This window comes from Chiloscyllium plagiosum, unplaced genomic scaffold, assembly GCF_037043375.1.
Source record: "Chiloscyllium plagiosum isolate Xiang-an unplaced genomic scaffold, Cpla_swu_hap1 HiC_scaffold_9, whole genome shotgun sequence".
NCBI lineage: Eukaryota > Metazoa > Chordata > Chondrichthyes > Orectolobiformes > Hemiscylliidae > Chiloscyllium > Chiloscyllium plagiosum.
The window spans coordinates 45,394,648-45,413,633 of NW_028270147.1; the positions used below are offsets into that span (position 1 = coordinate 45,394,648).

Below are 18,986 nucleotides of genomic sequence, written 5' to 3' on the forward strand. Positions count from 1 at the left end.
GGACATTGGATAGGCCACTGTTGGAATATTGCGTGCAATTCTGGTCTCCTTCCTATCAGAAAGATGTTGTGAAACTTGAAAGGCTTCAGAAAAGATTTACAAGGATGTTGCCAGGGTTGGAGGATCTGAGCTACAGGGAGAGGCTGAACAGGCTGTGGCTGTTTTCCCTGGAGCGGAGGCTGAGGGGTGACCTGATAGAGGTTTACAAAATTATGAGGGGCATGGATAGGATAAATAGACAAAGTCTTTTCCCTAGGGTCAGGGAGTCCAGAACTAGAGGGCATAGGTTTAGGGTGAGAGGGGAAAGATATAAAAGAGACTTAAGGGGCAACTTTTTCACGCAGAGGGTAGCAAGTGTTTGGAATGAGCTGCCAGAGGATGTGGTGGAGGCTGGTACAATTGCACCATTTAAGAGGCATTTAGAGGTGTAGATGAATAGGAAGGGTTTGGAGGGATATGGGCCAGGTGCTGGCAGGTGGGACTAGATTGGGTTGGGATATCTGGTCGGTATGGACGGGTTGGACCGAAGGGTCTGTTTCCATGCTGCACATCTCTATGACTAAATAAAAAATGTAGGATTATAATTGAAATAAAGATTAGAGTGGGGCTGGAAAAGCACAGGTCAGGCAGCATCTGAGGAGCAAGAAAATCGATGTTTTGGGCAAAAGCCCTTCATCAGGAATAGAGGCAGAGTGGAGAGATAAATGAGAGTGGGATGGGGGTGGGAAGAAAATAGCATAGAGTACAATAGGTGAATGGGGGTGGAAATGGAAGTGATAGGTCAGAGAGGAGGGTGGAGTGGATAGGTGAAAAGGAAGGACAGGTCATGGGGATGGTGCTGAGCTGGAAGGTTGGAACTGGGGTGAGGTCGGGGAAGGGGAAATGTGGAAACTGGTGAAGTCCACATTGATGCCCTGGGTTGAAGTGTTCCGAGGCGGAAGATGAGGTGTTCTTCCTCCAGGCGTCAGGTGGTGAGAGAGCAGCGGTGGAGGAGGCCCAGGACCTCCATGTCTTCGGCTGAGTGGGAGGGGGAGTTGAAATGTTGGGCCACGGGGGTGGGATTGATTGGTGCAGGTCTCCTGGAGATGTTCCCTAAAGCGCTCTGCCAGGAGTCGTTGAGACTCCCCGATGTAGAGGAGACCGTATTGGGAGCAATTGATGCAATAAATAATATTGGTGGATGTGCAGGTAAAACTTTGATGGATGTGGAAGGCTCCTTTGGGACCTTGGATGGAGGCGAGGGTGGTGGTGTGGGTGCAGGTTTCCTGCGGTAGCAGGGGAGGGTGCCAGGAAGGGAGGGTGGGTTGTTGGGAGGCGTGACCTGACCAGGTCGTCACAGAGGGAACGGTCTTTGCAGAAAGTGTAAAGGGGTGGGAAGGGAAATATATCCCTGGTGGTGGGTCCATTTGGAGATGATGGAAATGTCATGGGATGATGGAAATGTCATGGGATGATGTGGTTTAAGCGAAGGTTGGTAGGGTGGAAGGTGAGCACCAGGGGGGGGTTCTGTCCTTGTTACGGTTGGAGGGGTGGGGTTTGGACGAGATGTGTTGGAGGACATCTTTAACCACGTGGGAAGGGAAATTGCAGTCTCTAAAGGAGGAGGCCATCTGGTGTGTTCTGTGGTGGAACTGGTCCTCCTGGGAGCAGACACAGTGGAGGCGGAGGATTTGGGAATATGGGATGGCATTTTTGCAGGAGGTAGGGTGGGAAGAGGTGTAATCTACGTTGCTGTGGGCGTCGGTGGGTTTGTAAAAACAAAAAGTCAGTGTCAAGTCAGTCATCAATGGAGATGGAGAGGTCCAGGAAGAGGAGGGAGGTGTCAGAGATGGTCCAAGTAAATTTAAGGTAGAGGTGGAATGTGTTGGTGAAATTGATGAATTGCTCAACCTCCTCACGGGAGCATGAGGTGGCCCAATGCAGTCATCAATGTAGCAGAGGAAGAGGTGGGGAGTGGTGCCAGGGTAACTGCGGAAGATGGACTGTTCTACTTAGCCAACAAAGAGACAGGCATAGCTGGGGCCCATATGGGTGCCCATGGCTACCCCTTTGGTCTGGAGGAAATGGGAGGATTCGAAGGACAAATTGTTATGGGTGAGGACCAGTTCAGCCAAACGAATGAGTGTATCGGTGGAAGGGTACTGTTGGGGATGTCGGTAGAGGAAGAAATAGAGGGCTTGGAGGCCCTGGTCATGGCGGATGGAGGTGTAGAGGGATTGGAAATCCATGGTGAAATGAGGTGTTGGCGGCCAGGGAAATGGAAGTCTTTGAGGAGGTGGAGGGCGTGGGTGGTGTCTCAAACGTATGTGGGGAGTTCCTGGACTAGGGGGGAAATAGGACAGTGCCGAGGTAGGTACAGATGAGGTTGGTGGGGCAGGAACATGCTGAAACAATGGGTCGGCCAGAGTGGTCAGGCTTGTGGATCTTGGGAAGGAGGTAGAATCGGGTGGTGCAGGGTTCCTGGACTAGGAGGTTGGGAGATGTGCTGAGGTTCTGTATGGTCTATGAGATGATGGTTTGGTGATAGGGGGTGGAGTCATGGTCGAGGGGGCAGTAGAAGGAGGGGTCTTAGAGTTGGCGTCTGGCTTCAGCAGTGTAGAGGTCAGTGCGCCAAACTACCACTGCATCCCTTTTATCTGCTGGTTTGATGGTGGGGTTGGGATTGGAGCAGAGGGAGTGGAGGGCTGTGCGTTGAGAGGGTGAGAGGTTGGAGTGGGGGAGGGGGGTAAACAGGTTGAGGTGGTTAATGTCTCAGCTGCAGTTGGAAATGAAGAGATCGAGGACGGGTAATAGGCCAGCACGGAGTGTCCAGGAGGTGGGCAAAGGGGTCCTCGGAAGGTGGGTGGGAGTCCTGATTGTAAAAGTGGGCTTGGAGGCGGCAGAAGTGTTCGACGTCACGTCGAGTATTAAATTTATTGATGCCTGGGCAGAGGGGGATAAAAAGAGGAGGTCTTTGAAATAAAGTCAGTTGTTCAAAAGTAAAGAACTATCAAATTAACTTGCAATTTTATTTTCTACTTCCAATTAAAACAATATTAGCCTTCCCATTTCAAATATTATTTCTAAACCCACACAGGTCGATCTTGGATCAGGAATGGCAATTGAAGAAATGTGTTATGCTCAGGTATGGTGATTCTGCTATTTTTTAGAACAATTACTTTCTTTTAAATGAATGCTTTAGAAGCTGCATCTGAAATATTTTGGTAAGGTAATTGTACTTTCTGCAAATACAGGTTATTCCTACAAAAGACCGTTTGGAGGGGATGGCAGCATTTAAAGAAAAACGATTACCACACTTTATTGGAGAATAATGAAATGGCAAGTCCCACATCTGAGATGCATAGTATATCTTATCCTATGTACAAACAACAACCACAGAATTGCTTAAGTACTGCACTTTTACAAACTTTTTGACAAAAGATATAAAGGTTACTGAATTTTTCACATGATTTCCACACCATGTAATAAAATTTGTAGTCCCAGTTGCATCCAGAATAATGTTTTTAACTGTCATTTAACATTGAATTATAGTAAAAATGAATGCTGTTAATTGTCCCAGTGACGAGTACATCAGAAGGTAGCAACCCTGGTACTACACTACTCTTTCAAGTGTACCTCTGCATGACTCTGACTAAATAGGTGGTCTCCTGCTGGTTTTTGCTAGGTTGATTTTTCCTTGTTAGTTTGTTCTTATTTCTCTGAAAACAAAACAGCTATTTTGACTCCAATTACTTCATTTGAGGCAGAGTGCTTGACAGCAGTGCAATGTTTCAAACTGTGTTTAGAGTAAAGCCAATAAAAACAAATTAGCAGTTCTTTAAATTCTAAGTTAGTATTACAATTATCTTTCAAGATCCAAAAACTGCTACTAGCAAACAATCACAATAGTACAAGTTATGGCTTTGGAAAAAAGACTTTGATCATGTGAAATCATTGATGACCATAGCATGGATCTCAACTGCTTACTATATTAGTAAAATTAGTTTTTTTTTCCAAATATTGTATTAAAATCTAAAGTTGTCTATTAAATCTGATGAGGAAACCACAGCAAACCTTTAATTGTATACTGATAGGATACTACATCATACAATTACAATACAAGATGAGCCCTTCTGCAGGGTTCCAATCAACGAAATATCCACCAACCCATAAGATACTGTCTATACCTATGTGGCATTAGCAGCATACAAGACTGCAGAATAGCTGGTTTAATCTGTGATTTGTATTGTTAGCAGATCATACCTAGTAATTCCTGCTGTAAAAGTAATGTGTGTGGATATTGAATGAGGAAATGATTAAACTGCGCTTCAAGATGCTATTCATGCTCAACTAGCTGCCAATATTTGGTTCAAGGTTCTCATCAACAGAAGAACAGAAATGGATATCATCATCTACCATGACCAGAACAGAACTAGTGAGAAGAACAAAATCTGTTTCTGCAGCGTTGCAAAATATTATGAAATCTCACCAAAGCTATGCTGGATGGAAAGAACAACTTACATTTATGTCAGTGTGGAAAATGGTCAAGAAATACCCAGATGTGGCAGGCTGCATGGGGAAAAGAATGAAAAACAAAAAAAATGGCAACATGTTTAGCAAGGGAATTTTAACATTTAGGGCCTAAGTGGTTAACAGTAGTTACCAATAATAGGTTTCTGGGGATAATCAATTGGGAAAATTACAGCCAATGTGAGATTTAACCACAAAAGGTAAATTTAAAATTGTGTGCATTGGACATCAATGGGCTCAGGACTCATTCTTGTATGCCAGAAGCAGTGGATATTTGGATGAGCAAGTTTCAGTGGAGTTAAGACCTAACAACTGATGCAGTATGTCCTGGTTGAAGATGATATGGAGATTGAAAATTCAGTTCAGCACTGAAAAAGGGAAAACTTTCTGAACATTATAGTTCAGACAAAGAATAGGAGTCAGAATCAATCAGTGATGAGTATGGAATGCTGAAGCACATTCAGATTCTGAATGTTGATCAAGCGAACTGACAAGACCAAGGCAAGCAGAATCAAGACAACTGTACCATCATCCATTCAAAAGCTTAGTACACAAGGGCTACAGGCAGAAATAGTAGGTGAAAGCAACTGCTAGAGATGCTCCAACTTCAAATGGAATAAATAAAAGGCTGCCAAGACGAGCTGAGTTACAAAGACAGTGCTGAATAAAGAATGGTGTAGTCAACCCCTTGTAAAAAGGGAGCTGAAAGAATATTTTGATAGGATAGTAGTAGATTGAAGGAAAAAAGGTAATCATGGTATTGAAATGAAGTGGGACCATTTACACACTGCAAATGTGGGAGTCAGAAATTATAGAGATCAGGATCCCCTCTCAGACTATCTGGTAAAAGAATGTTTTTGAATTCTTTTCGCATTAAATTATGAACATATATGAATGACTTAGTTTCTCACATCCAGCTCCGCTGACTCTTTAAAAAAAAACTGGAGGAAGAAATCAAAATTACAGAATCATAGAAGTATTACAGCACAAGTGGTAGCCATTCAGCCATTTGTGGCAGAACTGGATAGAGCTCCTTCAGTGACCTGGTCATTTCAGACTTTTTTTGACAGCCTGCTCCCTCCCAAATGGTGTGAGAATGCATTTTTCTTGGCTGTAATGTATTACAAATGGATATTCACAGAACATTACAATTTATAAATAGGAATGACTATGACCCAATATGCCCATAAAAATTTAGCAGTTTCCCAGCAAAGGATCTGTAACGGGATAGCTGGAAACTTTAATTTAGCCTTGGCCTATTTTACAAGGTTCTTTAGAGACAGATCCTACCCAAGCATAAACCATAACAAATGAGGCTCATGGAATTCAAGTCAGGTTTGTGCATTCACTGGGGTAGGTGTGGGATAGTAACATTTGTTAGGCTGACACCAAATACCAGTTGCTGTAAAAAAAAAACACCATTTAAAAATAGAACAATGCAAAATCAATTCTTTTAATAGAATGGTTTTTAAAATATGAGGTATTGATGGCAAGAGTCCCTCTGAGCCGAAAATCTTAAAACCAATGATACATTTATCTGTACAAGCAATAAGACGAACAAAACAAGCATTAATACAAATTGGCAATTTCAAATGCCAATTTCCCCTGAAGGAGTCATCAACATTTCATACAAAATATTTTTAAAAGTAAGTAGGGATCAAATACATTTAAGCTAATCACAGTTCAGCTGTTCTAAACATGGATTTATTCTTTGCAAAGAAGGTATATGAGTGACATCCAGATTAAGTAAACATTTCATCAGCAGCACTTATTCAAGCATCAGCTGCTTCTGGTAGAACAAGACAATACCACAGACTACACCAACACTCCACTGTGATAAATTCTTCCTGCACTTAGAATAGCTTATAGAAATGTTTAACAGCAGACAGTTTCAATCAAGGAAATTCTCTTCATAGTCTTCAGAAAATAAAAAAAGGTTACGCGCTGAACATCCTCCACCTGTTTGAAGAAGTAAATGCATATTAATTTGAGACTTGTTAATGTTTCACTATAGTATTCACTTCCACATATTGCACACTAATACTGGACCCCAGAATCGGATGGGTACATTTTAAAGAAACCATCATTCTGCCTAGTCCTTGCTGCCACCATTAATTAATTTTGCAAAGTTATCAACAATGTTGTAGGAATCAGTTTTGACATATTTACTGAAATTTCACCTCAAATATATTGATTTATTTTTCCAACAGTACAGTGAATGCCTATTATTAAGCCACAAACAGCAAGGAAATTTACACTAGTACCATCTGAGTGCTAAAATAAAATGGAGAGCTAAACTCAAATCAAGTGTAGCATTCAGCTGGAACGTAGCAAGAACCCAATCGAAAGCTACAAAGTACTAGAGTTCAGTACGCAATCTTCATTTAGATGCAGCATGCAGGTCCTAGCAACTGCCAAACCAGCAAGATAAAAAGGACCTGAACATATGGGTTACATATCTAGTTTGTTCTTTCCACAAGACCTGGTCCAACTCAACATTCTAATGCAAATAACAAGCATTTAACAAGGTAAATGGACAGATTCCACTTCAATATTCACTTATGAGAAGCAACATTAAGTTTTCACACTGTAAATGTTTGCTATAAATTCTGTGTTACGATCGAACCCTCCACTATCGCCTGATGAAGGAGCGTCCCTCCGAAAGCTAGCGTGCTTCCAATTAAACCTGTTGGACTATAACCTAGTGTTGTGTGATTTTTAACTTAAGTTTTCTAGGCATTTTAAAAAGGTAATCCATTAAATAATACAAAAATCTTTATAATACAAGTATCCTAAGCAAACACTTTTCAAGTCTGCTGCAGACAGACCTGAACTTTAAAACTTCCCTCCAACTGAGGACCATTCTTAAATGCACCCCAGACATGAGGGAGAAGGAAAAGACACAAAGGACTAGAAATTAAAATTGTTTAAATGGAAGCCAAATGAGAAAAAAAAAGCATAAATGAGAAGTTGAATATATATGTAAACTTTTAAATATGACTGCCTGAAAGACTGTGCACTTAAATAAAGCACCATGGTGTTAGTAGAACATTTAAATTGGGAAAGAGAGCACAAGAATTAAGGGTTCTGAGGTAATTCAGTTACAGAATGGAAACTGGAACCTTAGAAAACGTAGATGAAGAATTTCTTTTTAAATCACCAGGAAAATTAAGAAAGGGTGATATAAAAGAAAATCTTTAAAGCAGTATTGATTTGTCTTTTAGACCACTAAAGAGAAAATACTGAAGCAGAGAAAAAAGACATGTTAACATGAGAAGGGAAGTCAGTTTGTTTCCAATGTAGCAAACAACCAACATGTGCACAGTGGACCACCTTGTGCGCTGCAAAATGGTGTCACTTTTTATAAAACTTGTCATCTTTATAACATATTAATTATATTTTGAAGTCTTTACCAATAGCATTGTTTATTATTCAGACATACGGTACATTCAGAGGGGTTTCATGTGTCTTAAGCTACCTATTTATTCAAAGGTCCATCAAAATCCATGTTACAAATCTCTTCTCTCTTCCCTCCCCCCCCCCCCCCCCCCCCATTAAAATTAGATAAGATAACATTATTGTAGAGAATAGGGAGTTTAAAGTTTCCAAACCTTAGTATTGCATAAAAAAGGTTGAAGCTTTTTGTGTTGAACTCGTTAGGATAGGTACAGAAATGACAAAGTTCAAAAGAGAGCAACAATTTGGAGTAAAGGATGTTGCTTGGTTGGCAAGTTGAACCTGAACTGATGAGGTACAATCACAAAGGAAGTACCAGGGAACTGCAAGTCTGTATTTGCAAAATTCTCAGTAGTTAGATGTGAATCAATAATGGAACAGCACTTACTGAATAATCCCAAATGTATTAAGAATGGAGTGGATATGGTGGTGATGTCACTAACCCAGGAATCCAGAGGCCCTGGGTTAATACTACCTGGGCTCATGGGATTAAATCTCACCAAAATAGCTGGTGCAATTTAAATTAAAATAAAATTTGGAATTGGAAGCTATTCTCAGTAACATTGAACCTGAAATGATCATTGATGATCAAAAAAATACATTGGTTTCACTTTTTTTTTTTTAAAAAAAAGGTACTCTTGTATCCTTACCTGGAGTACTACATGTGACTCCAGTACACAAATATGGTTGACTCCTAACTGACCATGAAAGCCACTCAATTCAATGGACAAATAGAAATGGAGAGCAAATGCTGGAAATACAGCAACAGCCCCATCTCAAAAATCAAAAAAATATTTATATTTCAGACATATCAGTAAGGCTCACATTGTGGCTCATTTATGTTTGATAGATATATATACATACCTACAAGCAAACAGAATATGCCCAGTCGTTATACCTTTGAAACAAATGCATGGGAGGGACCATCGATTCCCTAGTGCATTCTTCATGGTACAATAATTCAGGAGACACAGCAAAAATTCATCCCTAGGAAGAGGGAGCATACTAAAGGGAGGACGAAGTGACCATGGCTGACAAGGGAAGTCAAGGACAGTATAAAAGTAAAGGACAGAGTATATAATGTGACGAAGGGCAGTGGGAAGCTAGGGGATTGGGAAGCCTACAAAGACCAAGACAGGACAACTAAAAGAAGAAATAAAGAGGGAGAAGATTAAATGTGAGGGTAAGCTAGCCAATAATATAAAAGATTGCAAGAGTTTCTTTAGATATATAAAAGAGCAAAGAGAGGCAAAACTGTACACTGGGTCACTGGAAAATGATACTGGGGAAGAAGTAATGGGGAACAAAAGAAATGACTGAGGAACTGAATAAGTATTTTGCATCAGTCTTCACGATGGAAGACACTAGAGCAATATCCCAAACATTCGAGACAGTCAGGAGACAGAGGTGAGTATAGTGAGAAGGTGCTAGAAAAACAGACAAGTCTGAAGATGGATAAATTACTTGGACCAGATGGATCACACCCCAGAGTTCTTAAGCAGATAGCCGGAGAAATAGTGGAGGCATTAGTGGTGATCTTTCAGGAATCACAGGAGTTGGGGAGAATCCAAGAAGACTGCAAAATCATTAATAAAACCTCCTGTTTAAGGAGGGAGTAAGGCAAAAGACGGGAAATTACACTCACATTAGCCGGACTTTGGTCACTGGTAAGATTTTGGAGTCGGTTGTGAAGGAAGAGATTTCTGAATACTTGGAAGTGTATGGTAAAATAGGGCAAAGTCAGCATGGTTTCATCAATGGGAGGTCATGCCTGACAAATCTGTTAGAATTCTTTGAGGTGGTAACAAGCAGGTTAGACCAAGAGTCAATGGATCTCCAGGGGGCCGTTGACAAGGTGCCACACTGGAGGCTGCTAAGCTAAGAGCCCAATGTGTTACAGGCGAGGCACTAGCATGGATAGAAGCTTGGCTGTTTGGCAGAAAGAGAGTGGGGATAAAAGGGTCCTTCTCAGGATGGTGACTTATAGTGTTCCATAAGGATCAGTGTTTGGACTACAACTTTTCACATTAATGATCTAGATGAAGGAACTGAGGGAACTCTGGCTAAGTTTGGAGGTGGAGAGACAGGTGGAGAGATAGGTAGTATTAAGGAGGTGTGGAGGCTGCAAAAAGGATTTAGACAGCTTAAGAAAATAGGCAAAGAAAAGGCAGATAGAATATAATATGGGAAAGTGTGAGGTCATGCACTTTGGTAGGAAGAATATTTTCTATTTTCTAAAGGGGGAGAAATTTCAGAAATCTTAAGTGCAAAGGGACTTGGGAGTCCTAGTCCAGGATTCTCTGAAGGTTAACCTGCAGGTTGAGTTGGTAGTTAGGAAGGCAAATACTATGTTGGCATTTATTTTGAGAAGACTAGAATATAAAAGCAGGGATGTATTTCTGAGACTTTATAAAGCTCTAGTCGACCAAATCTAAAATATTGTGAGCAATTTGGAGTCCCATATCACAGGAAGGATATTCTGGCCCTGGAGTGGGTCCAGGGGAGGTTCATCAGAAAGATCCCAGGAATGAAAGGCTTAACACACAAAATGCTTGAGGACTCTGGGTCTATACTCGATGGAGTTTAGAAGGATAGGGCGGGAGGATCTAATTGAAACTTACAGAATACTAAAAGGCCCAGATACAGTGGATGTTGGGAAAAATCTTTTCATTAGCAGGAGATTAAGACCCGAAGGCGCAGCCTTGGAGTGAAAGGGAAGATCCTTTAGCATGAAGATGAAGAGAAACTTCTTCAGCCAGACAATGGTGAATCTTTGAAATTCATTGCCACAGAAAGCTGTGGAGGCCAGGTCATTGAGTATATTTAAGACAGATAGATAGGTCTCGATTGTTATGGGGATCAAAAGGTTATGGGGAGAAGGCAGAATACGGTTGAGAAAATTATTAGCCACGATGAATGGCAGAGTAGAATCTACGGGCATAATGGTGTAAAAACAATGACTGCAGATGCTGGAAACCAGATTCTGGAACAATGGTGCTGGAAGAGCACAGCAATTCAGGCAGCATCCGAGGACAGGCAAAATCGACGTTTCGGGCAAAAGCCCTTCATCAGGAACGGCATAATGGCCTACTTTCTGCTCCTTTGTCTTATGGTCACCAAAGTCAACTTGCGAACCAATCAGCACCACTTTCACGTGAGATATAAATTGTTACTGCCTTTCAATGTTAGCATTCTTGCAGCTGTCCAGATGAGCAACACTAAAAACTTAGTTTCTTTTATTCATCAATAATCGGAAGTTACCAAACTATTTTAAAAAAAAAAACTTACTCATACAATCTGTCCAAAACTTCTGCTTAGACCATACTGTGCTTAGTTTGTGGCTTTTTCTGGCTGGAGACCAATTTCCCGTGGCGCATGATATACTTTTCCAAAGTTTCAATAATGCTATTAACAATACGCAGAACATCTGGTGAAACTTGGGGGTGTTCCTTAATGCTGTACAATTTTTGCATTCCGCTCTCTTCAATTAGCATGCTACAGTACCTGGGAGCTGTAGGACAGAGCAAAATAAAAAACAAAAATTGGACGTCACTCTTGACTCAAACGATGAAATTAAAACAATATATTCTGGCAGTGATTATATGAGAGACAATTAACAGATTCCAGGTGGACTCAAAATTCCACAGCACAATTTTAACTGCACAAAGCCTTTGGGAAACTGATGGGGTCAGATCATTTAGTTTCCTGTGTAACACGCACTATTAAAATTGTGACTGAGCTTCCACAGCCCACAAGAATAAACAATTCAAGAGCTCATAACATTTAGTAAAATAATTTCATCTCAGTCTGAAATATCTTCCCACATAGCAAAATTGTGTCCCCAGTTTCCCCAAACAAGCAAAACATTTTGACTACATCTATCCTGTATATCTCTTCAAGTATTTTTAAGTTTCAATGACAGCACTTCTCATTCCTTGAACTCTGGAGAATACATCCCCAATTTCTCCAATCTGTCTTTATAGGTCAGTCTCACTGTTCCAGGAATGGGCTTGTGAACCTTTGTTGCCTTCTATTGCAAGAATACCCTAAGCCAAGAGGACCAAAACGTAATACACAGAAATCCAGGTGCAATCCAACAAAAGTCTGATCCCTGTAGAACCCCCTTGATCATAGCCTGCCAATGTCAGAATGAACTGTTTATTTCTACTGCGTCTGCCTGTTAGTTGATTCTTAATCCATGCTATCATATATCATTATATCATATCCAGTATGCTTTAAATTTTGTTAACCAAATTACTGTTGGGAACTTTATCAAAAACTTTGAAAGCCTACATCCACTGACTCCCTTGTATCAATTCAATTTGTAACATCCTCAAAAACAACTAATACATTCATTGAACAGGACCTCCATTCACAAATTCATGCTGACAATGCCCAACCAGACCAATATTATCCAAAGCTTTATATTGGATTCTAGCATGTTCCCTGCAACAGATCTGCAGCCCCCATTGTGTATTTCACCCACTCTTTAAAGTAGTGGGGTGACATTTACTACCTTCCAATCTTCGGAAACATTCGAGAATCTATAGAATTTTGGAAGAAGATCACCAATACATCCACTAATCTTGTTATGAACTGTGGCGAGAGAGAAATGGAGCATCTCATTAACTAACAATGAAGAACAAAAAGTCAATTAATTATTGTTATTCCAATTAAACTTCATAAAGAATTTCTGAAAAATACAAAAGAAGCTAGAAATAAAAAGAGAGAATGGTTCACTTCATAAATCTAAATTTTATGGAAAAACACACCAATTAATTCTGCTCAAGCATGTGAACAGAAATAATACTGCACTTTGTCCACCATTAACACCTACCATTTTTGCTACAGACATGTTGCATTGCCCAGACAGCCCAAATCTGTACTCCTGGTGTATCAGAGCACTCCAACAATGGAAAAAAGGGACTGAATGACCTGGAAATAAATATTCACAATGTTAGCAGAAAGGAAAAAGCACATTTGTAATGAGCTTAAATTCCAATATATTCACAAAACTGAGGCAAATTAAATTTAAAATGGAACTGTTGAATCTGGTCACTTTCATAAAATGATCTTTTCCATTCTCCTTGTATAAAAGCTTATTTAACATCCATATCTTAGTTCACACATTTTTCACTTTTGAATCTGATTTACCCAAAAAAAAATTAATAAAAATTCTCCAGCAATGCTAAAGGAATAAATTATTTATACAGTACCTTTCATAACTTTAGCATGCCCAAAGCGCTGCACTATACATTGTTAGTGCACTTTTTTCTCACAAATGTATAAACGTAGTAACCAATATTTATACAGCAAGTATTCTCAAACAATGAGCTAAGTAAGCAAGCTATTTTAGTGCCTTCTTTATCTCCACTAGATGGGCTATGTCTCATTCAACATACAGCACATTTGACACTGCAGGATGTGTCAAGTTTCTCAACAGTGAGGCTCAAAACCACAACCTTCTGATTCAAGGGACAAGATTGCTACCAAGAAAGGCTAACAATCTGTAAAATGACAACAGGTAATTGATTGCAATAAAGATTTGAAACATAGAAAATTTTATAAATTATCTTCAAATCTCTCAGCTGCGTCCATTATGGAGCAGGGACAGGAAACCATCACAAAGTACACTTTCAAAATCATGAACATACCTATAAGCTACCATTTCACAATCTGGAGTTGGCCAATTTAGAATGACAGAATGCTGAAAAGAAGAAGAGAAAGTTAGTCAACTGTCTTTGGATAAATAAAGCAAAATAATGATTCTTTGGAAGTTAGTATGCTTAAGAAAGAAAAACTAAAGTTAGCCAACTGCCTTTGAATAAATAAAGCAAAATAAGAGCGCTTTGAAAATTACTAGAGCATAAAAGGTGTTAGTAGATTTATTATTAAAAAAACAAATTCTTCAAGGTTTGTGTGAGAAGATTTGTAGCTCGGGTGCTCTTTGCTGTGGTTCTGTTCGCTGAGCTGGAAGTTTTTGTTGCAAACGTTTCGTCCCCTGTCTAGGTGACATCCTCAGTGCTTGAGAGCCTCCTGTGAAGCGCTTCTGTGGTGTTTCCTCCGGCATTTATAGTGGCCTGTCCCTGCCGCTTCCGGTTGTCAGTTTCAGCTGTCCGCTGTAGTGGCCGGTATATTGGGTCCAGGTCGATGTGTTTGTTGATGGAGTTTGTGGATGACCAGCTATCCCTAGTAGCTACACACGTAGACGACAAGCAACATGAATTCGACTGGGACAACACTACCATTATAGGGCAAGCCAAACAAAGAACAGCCAGGGAATTCCTAGAAGCATGGCACTCATCCACAAACTCCATCAACAAACACATCGACCTGGACCCAATATACCGGCCACTACAGCGGACAGCTGAAACTGACAACCGGAAGCGACAGGGACAGGCCACTATAAATGCCGGAGGAAACACCACAGAAGCACTTCACAGGAGGCTCCCAAGCACTGAGGATGTCACCGAGACAGGGGACGAAACGTTTGCAACAAAAACTTCCAGCTCGACGAACAGAACCACAGCAGAAAACAAATTCTGCTCAGACATAATACAACTGGGGCAGGTGGGACTTGAATTCAGACCTTCTGGCCCAAAGGTAGGGACACTAAAACATTGCACCACATGAGCTCACTCAAAAGGTGTTTCTATACTATAAATAGTGAGTAACTACAGAATAAATCACTCTAGCAAATGTGCTGGAGTTCAAGTTGTCTGAATTACTTAGCTGAATTGAAGCTTAAAAGCTTAAATCATAAACACACGTGTGCCACCATAAGAAAAAAAGCCAGCCATAAATTCAAATGGAATTATTAAACAAAAGAAAAAAGGACGTGTGTGTTAAGATGGCTCTCATGCTGCAAATGAACAATTTAAAGCAATCAGTGGGATACTTATGAGACCACTTCATTAAAGGGAGTAAGTCATTTTCTTATTCCATCAACAGCAGTTCAAACTAGATTTTTTATGACTTCCACTTTAAATAAGATTAACAGAATGGGTTGTCTTTGTACATATTAAGCTGATTAACAGTCAGTTCTCTTCTTTGATCAGTTGAAATCCAATTAACAAGGGTGAAAACAAGTAAGCTGCTTTATAATACTAAAAAAAATTATGGTGTTCACCCATTCCTTGCTTCTGGTGACAGAAGTATACCAAACAGTTACTACTGCTATCTTCATAATTCGTGTGCTGCTACTGCTATAACATTAAAAGGAAATTCTCACTCTAAAGCTGTTTTATGTCAGAATTTACCCAACACTTGTGCTGATCCTAACTGGAAAGGAAACAGTAAAATGGACATTAGAATTAAACTCTCCACGTAGTTTGTTAAATACAACATTTTGTCTACCATATTTAATAAGTTCTAAACCTCAATCATGACAATTTCCTGCTCTTTCCCCTCCAACCCCATGTTGAAGTGCACTTTTAGCTGACAATCAAATTATTCATGGAAAAGTGCAATACCGAGCAGATTTAGAAGTTCAAGAGACCGGATACAGGTATTAATAGCTTCCCACAGTTAACATTCACATTTTAAAACATAAGAAATTAAGTGACTATTTTAGTACCAGAAGATCACTAAAAATGATCCATTTAACAACAAATACTCATGAGCTGGATTTTAGTTCAGGCTGAAACAGATATGCTCACCACTAAGCAAGGAGGAAAGTCCTAGAAAAGGTCCAGTGATACACAGGAGATTAAGGGAGAAAACATAAATAATGGTTTGTTTGATATTTTAGTTTCTATCTTAAACAACAGAAACTAGATTTATTGATATATTTAAAACTTAATAATTTTTTAAAAAACTTTGCTCAGGCCCAGCGAAAATTTTTAGCAATAATTATGAATACGTTAAACTCACCAGCATTCAAAAGATGTAACATTTTCCAAGGATATGCAAAGTAAAACTAATAGCACAAGCCAAAACCTCATTTTGGGGTGTAGGTATTAACAACATACCCTTTAGATAACCATAATATCACAAAAATCCTGGATTTCTGTGTTTAACTTTCTACGTAACATCCAGAAGATGCTATCAATTTTAGAAGTGGAATACCATAAAAAACTGAATTTTCATTTCCACAACATAATACAGCCCATTAAGTTTATAAACTTAAGAAAGTAAAAAGGCACCAAGTCAGAGGAAGCAGAAATTACAAATTACAAACAAACTAATGAACCATGCTCCATTATCATCACAACATAAGCAGGCCATTTAAACCAAATTAGTAGTACAAAGGGACCGACATTGAAACCGATCAAGATAGAGACAGTACATTTGAAATACTACCCAAAGTATTTGAAAGCATTGCAGCAAGGGATAATAAGGTTTTAAAAGGCAAAAAGTTTCACATCTGTAAAAGGAGAAATTAGGAGAATTTCTTCAAAAGGAATAAGTAACCAATGCAGCAGGTTGCTAGAAAAGGACACCAAATGCATTCAAGAAACATCCAGGCACTGTAATGCAAAGATAGTATGGTTGTTATTCTTAAAGAATGTAACAAAATGTATTTGTTCCCAAACTTATTTTATGATTGAGCCATAGAGCAGTAATCTTTAGTTTAGCTTGTTAAAATTGTGGAGGAGGAAAATGAATTGAATTTTTTAAAATCAAAGTCACAGAGTCAGAGATATAGTGCACAGAAACATACTCTTCGGTCCAACTCTACCATGCTGACCAGATATCCCAAATTAATCTAGTCCTATTTGTCAGAACGTGGCCCATATCCTTCTTAACCCTTCCTACTCCTATAACCCATCCAGATGCCTTTTAAATGTACTAACAACATTGTATCAGCCACCACCACTTCCTCTGGCAGTTCATTCCATACCTGCACCACTCTTTGCATGATAAAGTTGCCCCTTAGGTCCCTTTTAAATCTTTCCACTCTCACCCTAAACTTATGCCCTCTAGTTCTGGACTCACCCACCCCAGGGAAAAGACTTTGTCTATTTACCATATCCATGCCCCTCATGATTTTACAAACCTCAATAGAGTCAGCCCTCAGCCTCTGATGCTCCAGGGAAAACAGCCCAAGCCTGTTCAACCTCTCCCCATAGCTCAAACTCTCCAACCCTGGCAACATGCTTGTAAATCTTTTCTGAACCCTTTCAAGTGTCACAACATCTTTCCGAGTGGAAGTAGACCAGAATTGCACGCAATATTCCAAAAGTGGCCTAACCAATGTCCTGTACAGCTGCAACATGACCTCCCAATTCCTGTACTCAATACTCCGACCAAAGGAAAAGCCTACCAAACACCACCTTCACTATCCTATCTACCTGCACTCCAAGGTATCTTTGTTCAGTAACACTCCCCAGGACTTTACCAGTCCTGTCCCGATTTGCCTTTCCAAAATGCAACACCTTACATTTATCTGAATTAAACTCCATCTGCCATTCCTCGGCCCATTGGTCCTTCTGATCAAGATCCTGTTGTACTCTGAGGTAACCTTCTTTGTTGTCCACTATACCTCCAATTTTGGTGTCATCTGCAAACTTACCAACTGTACTTCCTTTGTTTGCATCCAAATCATTTATATAAATGACGGAAAGCAGTGAACCCAACGTTGATTCTAATGGCACACCACTAGTCACATGCCTCCAGTCTGAAAAGCAACCCTCCACTACCATCCTATGCTTTCTACCTTCGAGCCAGTGCAGTATCCAAATGGCTAGTTCTCCTTGTATTCCATGTGATCTAACCTTGCTCACCAGTCTCCCATGAGGAACCTTTTCGAATACCTTACTGAAGTCCATAAAGATCATGTCCATTAATCCACCCTCATCAATCCTCCTAGTTACTTCTTCAAAAATCTCAATCAAGTTAGTTATCCAGGCATTTTATCAAAATCAAACATTAAACTCAAAAGCAGCAAGTATTTCTTACCTTTGGAGGAAACTATTCCCAATGTTTTGTATTATAAATAGTAACAACTTAGATTCATAGTAAAACATCTCAAGATGCTTTACAGAAGAACCAAATGCATTGACACTGCTTCATAAAGCAGGAAATTAGTGAAGTAGCCAAAAGCTTTATCAAAAAAAAAAGTCTTTAAGAGGGAAGAGAGGGGTAGAGGAGTAAAGAAGGCAATGTCAGGACTTCAGGCATGGCATAATGAAGATTACAGCAGTGGATGTTGAAATTATTAAAAATCAGGGGTGGACAGCATTGAAGAACGCAGCACTCAGGTGTGAACAGGAAAAGTTAAGAGGGACATGGGCCAAACACAGGCAAGTGTGACTAGTTTAGCTTAGTTTGGGAAACTTGGTCACTGTGACTCTAGAATTCCCCTATTTAGGGCAGCACGGTGGCTTAGTGGTTAGCACTGCTGCCTCACAGCGTCAGGGTCCCAGGTTTGATTCCAGCCTCTGGTGACTGTGTGGAGTTTGCACGTTCTCCCGGTGTCTGCGTGGGTGTCCTCCGGGTGCTCCGGTTTCCTTCCACAGTCCAAAGATGTGCAGGTCAGGTGAATTGGCCATACTAAATTGCCCAAAGTGTTAGGTGGATTAGTCAGTGGTAAATGTAGGGAATGGGTCTGGCTGGGCTACTCTTCAGAGGGTCGGTGTGGACTGGTTAGGCTGAAGGGCCTGTTTCCACACTGTAGGGAATCTAGTCTAAAATTCTTGTACTATTTTCAACTGGTGTGTGGCCATGTCCTTCTTTTCTCTGTACTACCAATTCATGTACCTGTCCAGTTGTCTTTCAAGATGTTGTAACTGTACCTGCATCTATTACTCCTCTGGTAGTTTATTTCACATACAAACCACCCTGTGAAAAAAAATTACACCTCAGGTCCCTTTTAAATTTTCTTCTTCTTACCTTAAAAATATGACCCTAGTTTTGAACTCCCTACCCTAGGGTAAGGCCTTTGCTATTCACTTTATCTATGCTCCTCATGATTTTGTAAACGTCTATAAAGCTTTACAAAACCTCCGACGCTCCAGTAAAAGAAGTCCCAGCCTATCCAATCTCTCCTTATAATTCAAACTCTTCAATCTTGGCAACAT

At 40.1% G+C, this 18,986-nt stretch overlaps 2 protein-coding genes across 5 annotated transcripts in view; one reads left to right on the forward strand and one right to left on the reverse strand.

The window, feature by feature from the left end:
• Positions 1-3,550, forward strand: part of echdc2 (enoyl CoA hydratase domain containing 2) — a 29,482-nt gene extending 25,932 nt beyond the window's left edge. For both annotated transcript variants that reach the window (XM_043699177.2, XM_087990589.1), the window contains exons 9-10: positions 3,077-3,124; positions 3,234-3,550. In XM_043699177.2, coding sequence (XP_043555112.1) covers positions 3,077-3,124; positions 3,234-3,311 — 126 coding nt within the window. In that variant the 3' untranslated portion in view covers positions 3,312-3,550. The remainder of the gene's footprint in view (positions 1-3,076; positions 3,125-3,233) is intronic.
• Positions 3,551-5,941: 2,391 nt separating this feature from the next.
• Positions 5,942-18,986, reverse strand: part of zyg11 (zyg-11 family member, cell cycle regulator) — a 66,569-nt gene continuing 53,524 nt past the window's right edge. For all 3 annotated transcript variants that reach the window (XM_043699173.2, XM_043699174.2, XM_043699175.2), the window contains exons 13-16: positions 13,620-13,672; positions 12,803-12,900; positions 11,254-11,476; positions 5,942-6,468 (exon numbers count right to left, since the gene is read on the reverse strand). In XM_043699173.2, coding sequence (XP_043555108.1) covers positions 11,280-11,476; positions 12,803-12,900; positions 13,620-13,672 — 348 coding nt within the window. In that variant the 3' untranslated portion in view covers positions 5,942-6,468; positions 11,254-11,279. The remainder of the gene's footprint in view (positions 6,469-11,253; positions 11,477-12,802; positions 12,901-13,619; positions 13,673-18,986) is intronic.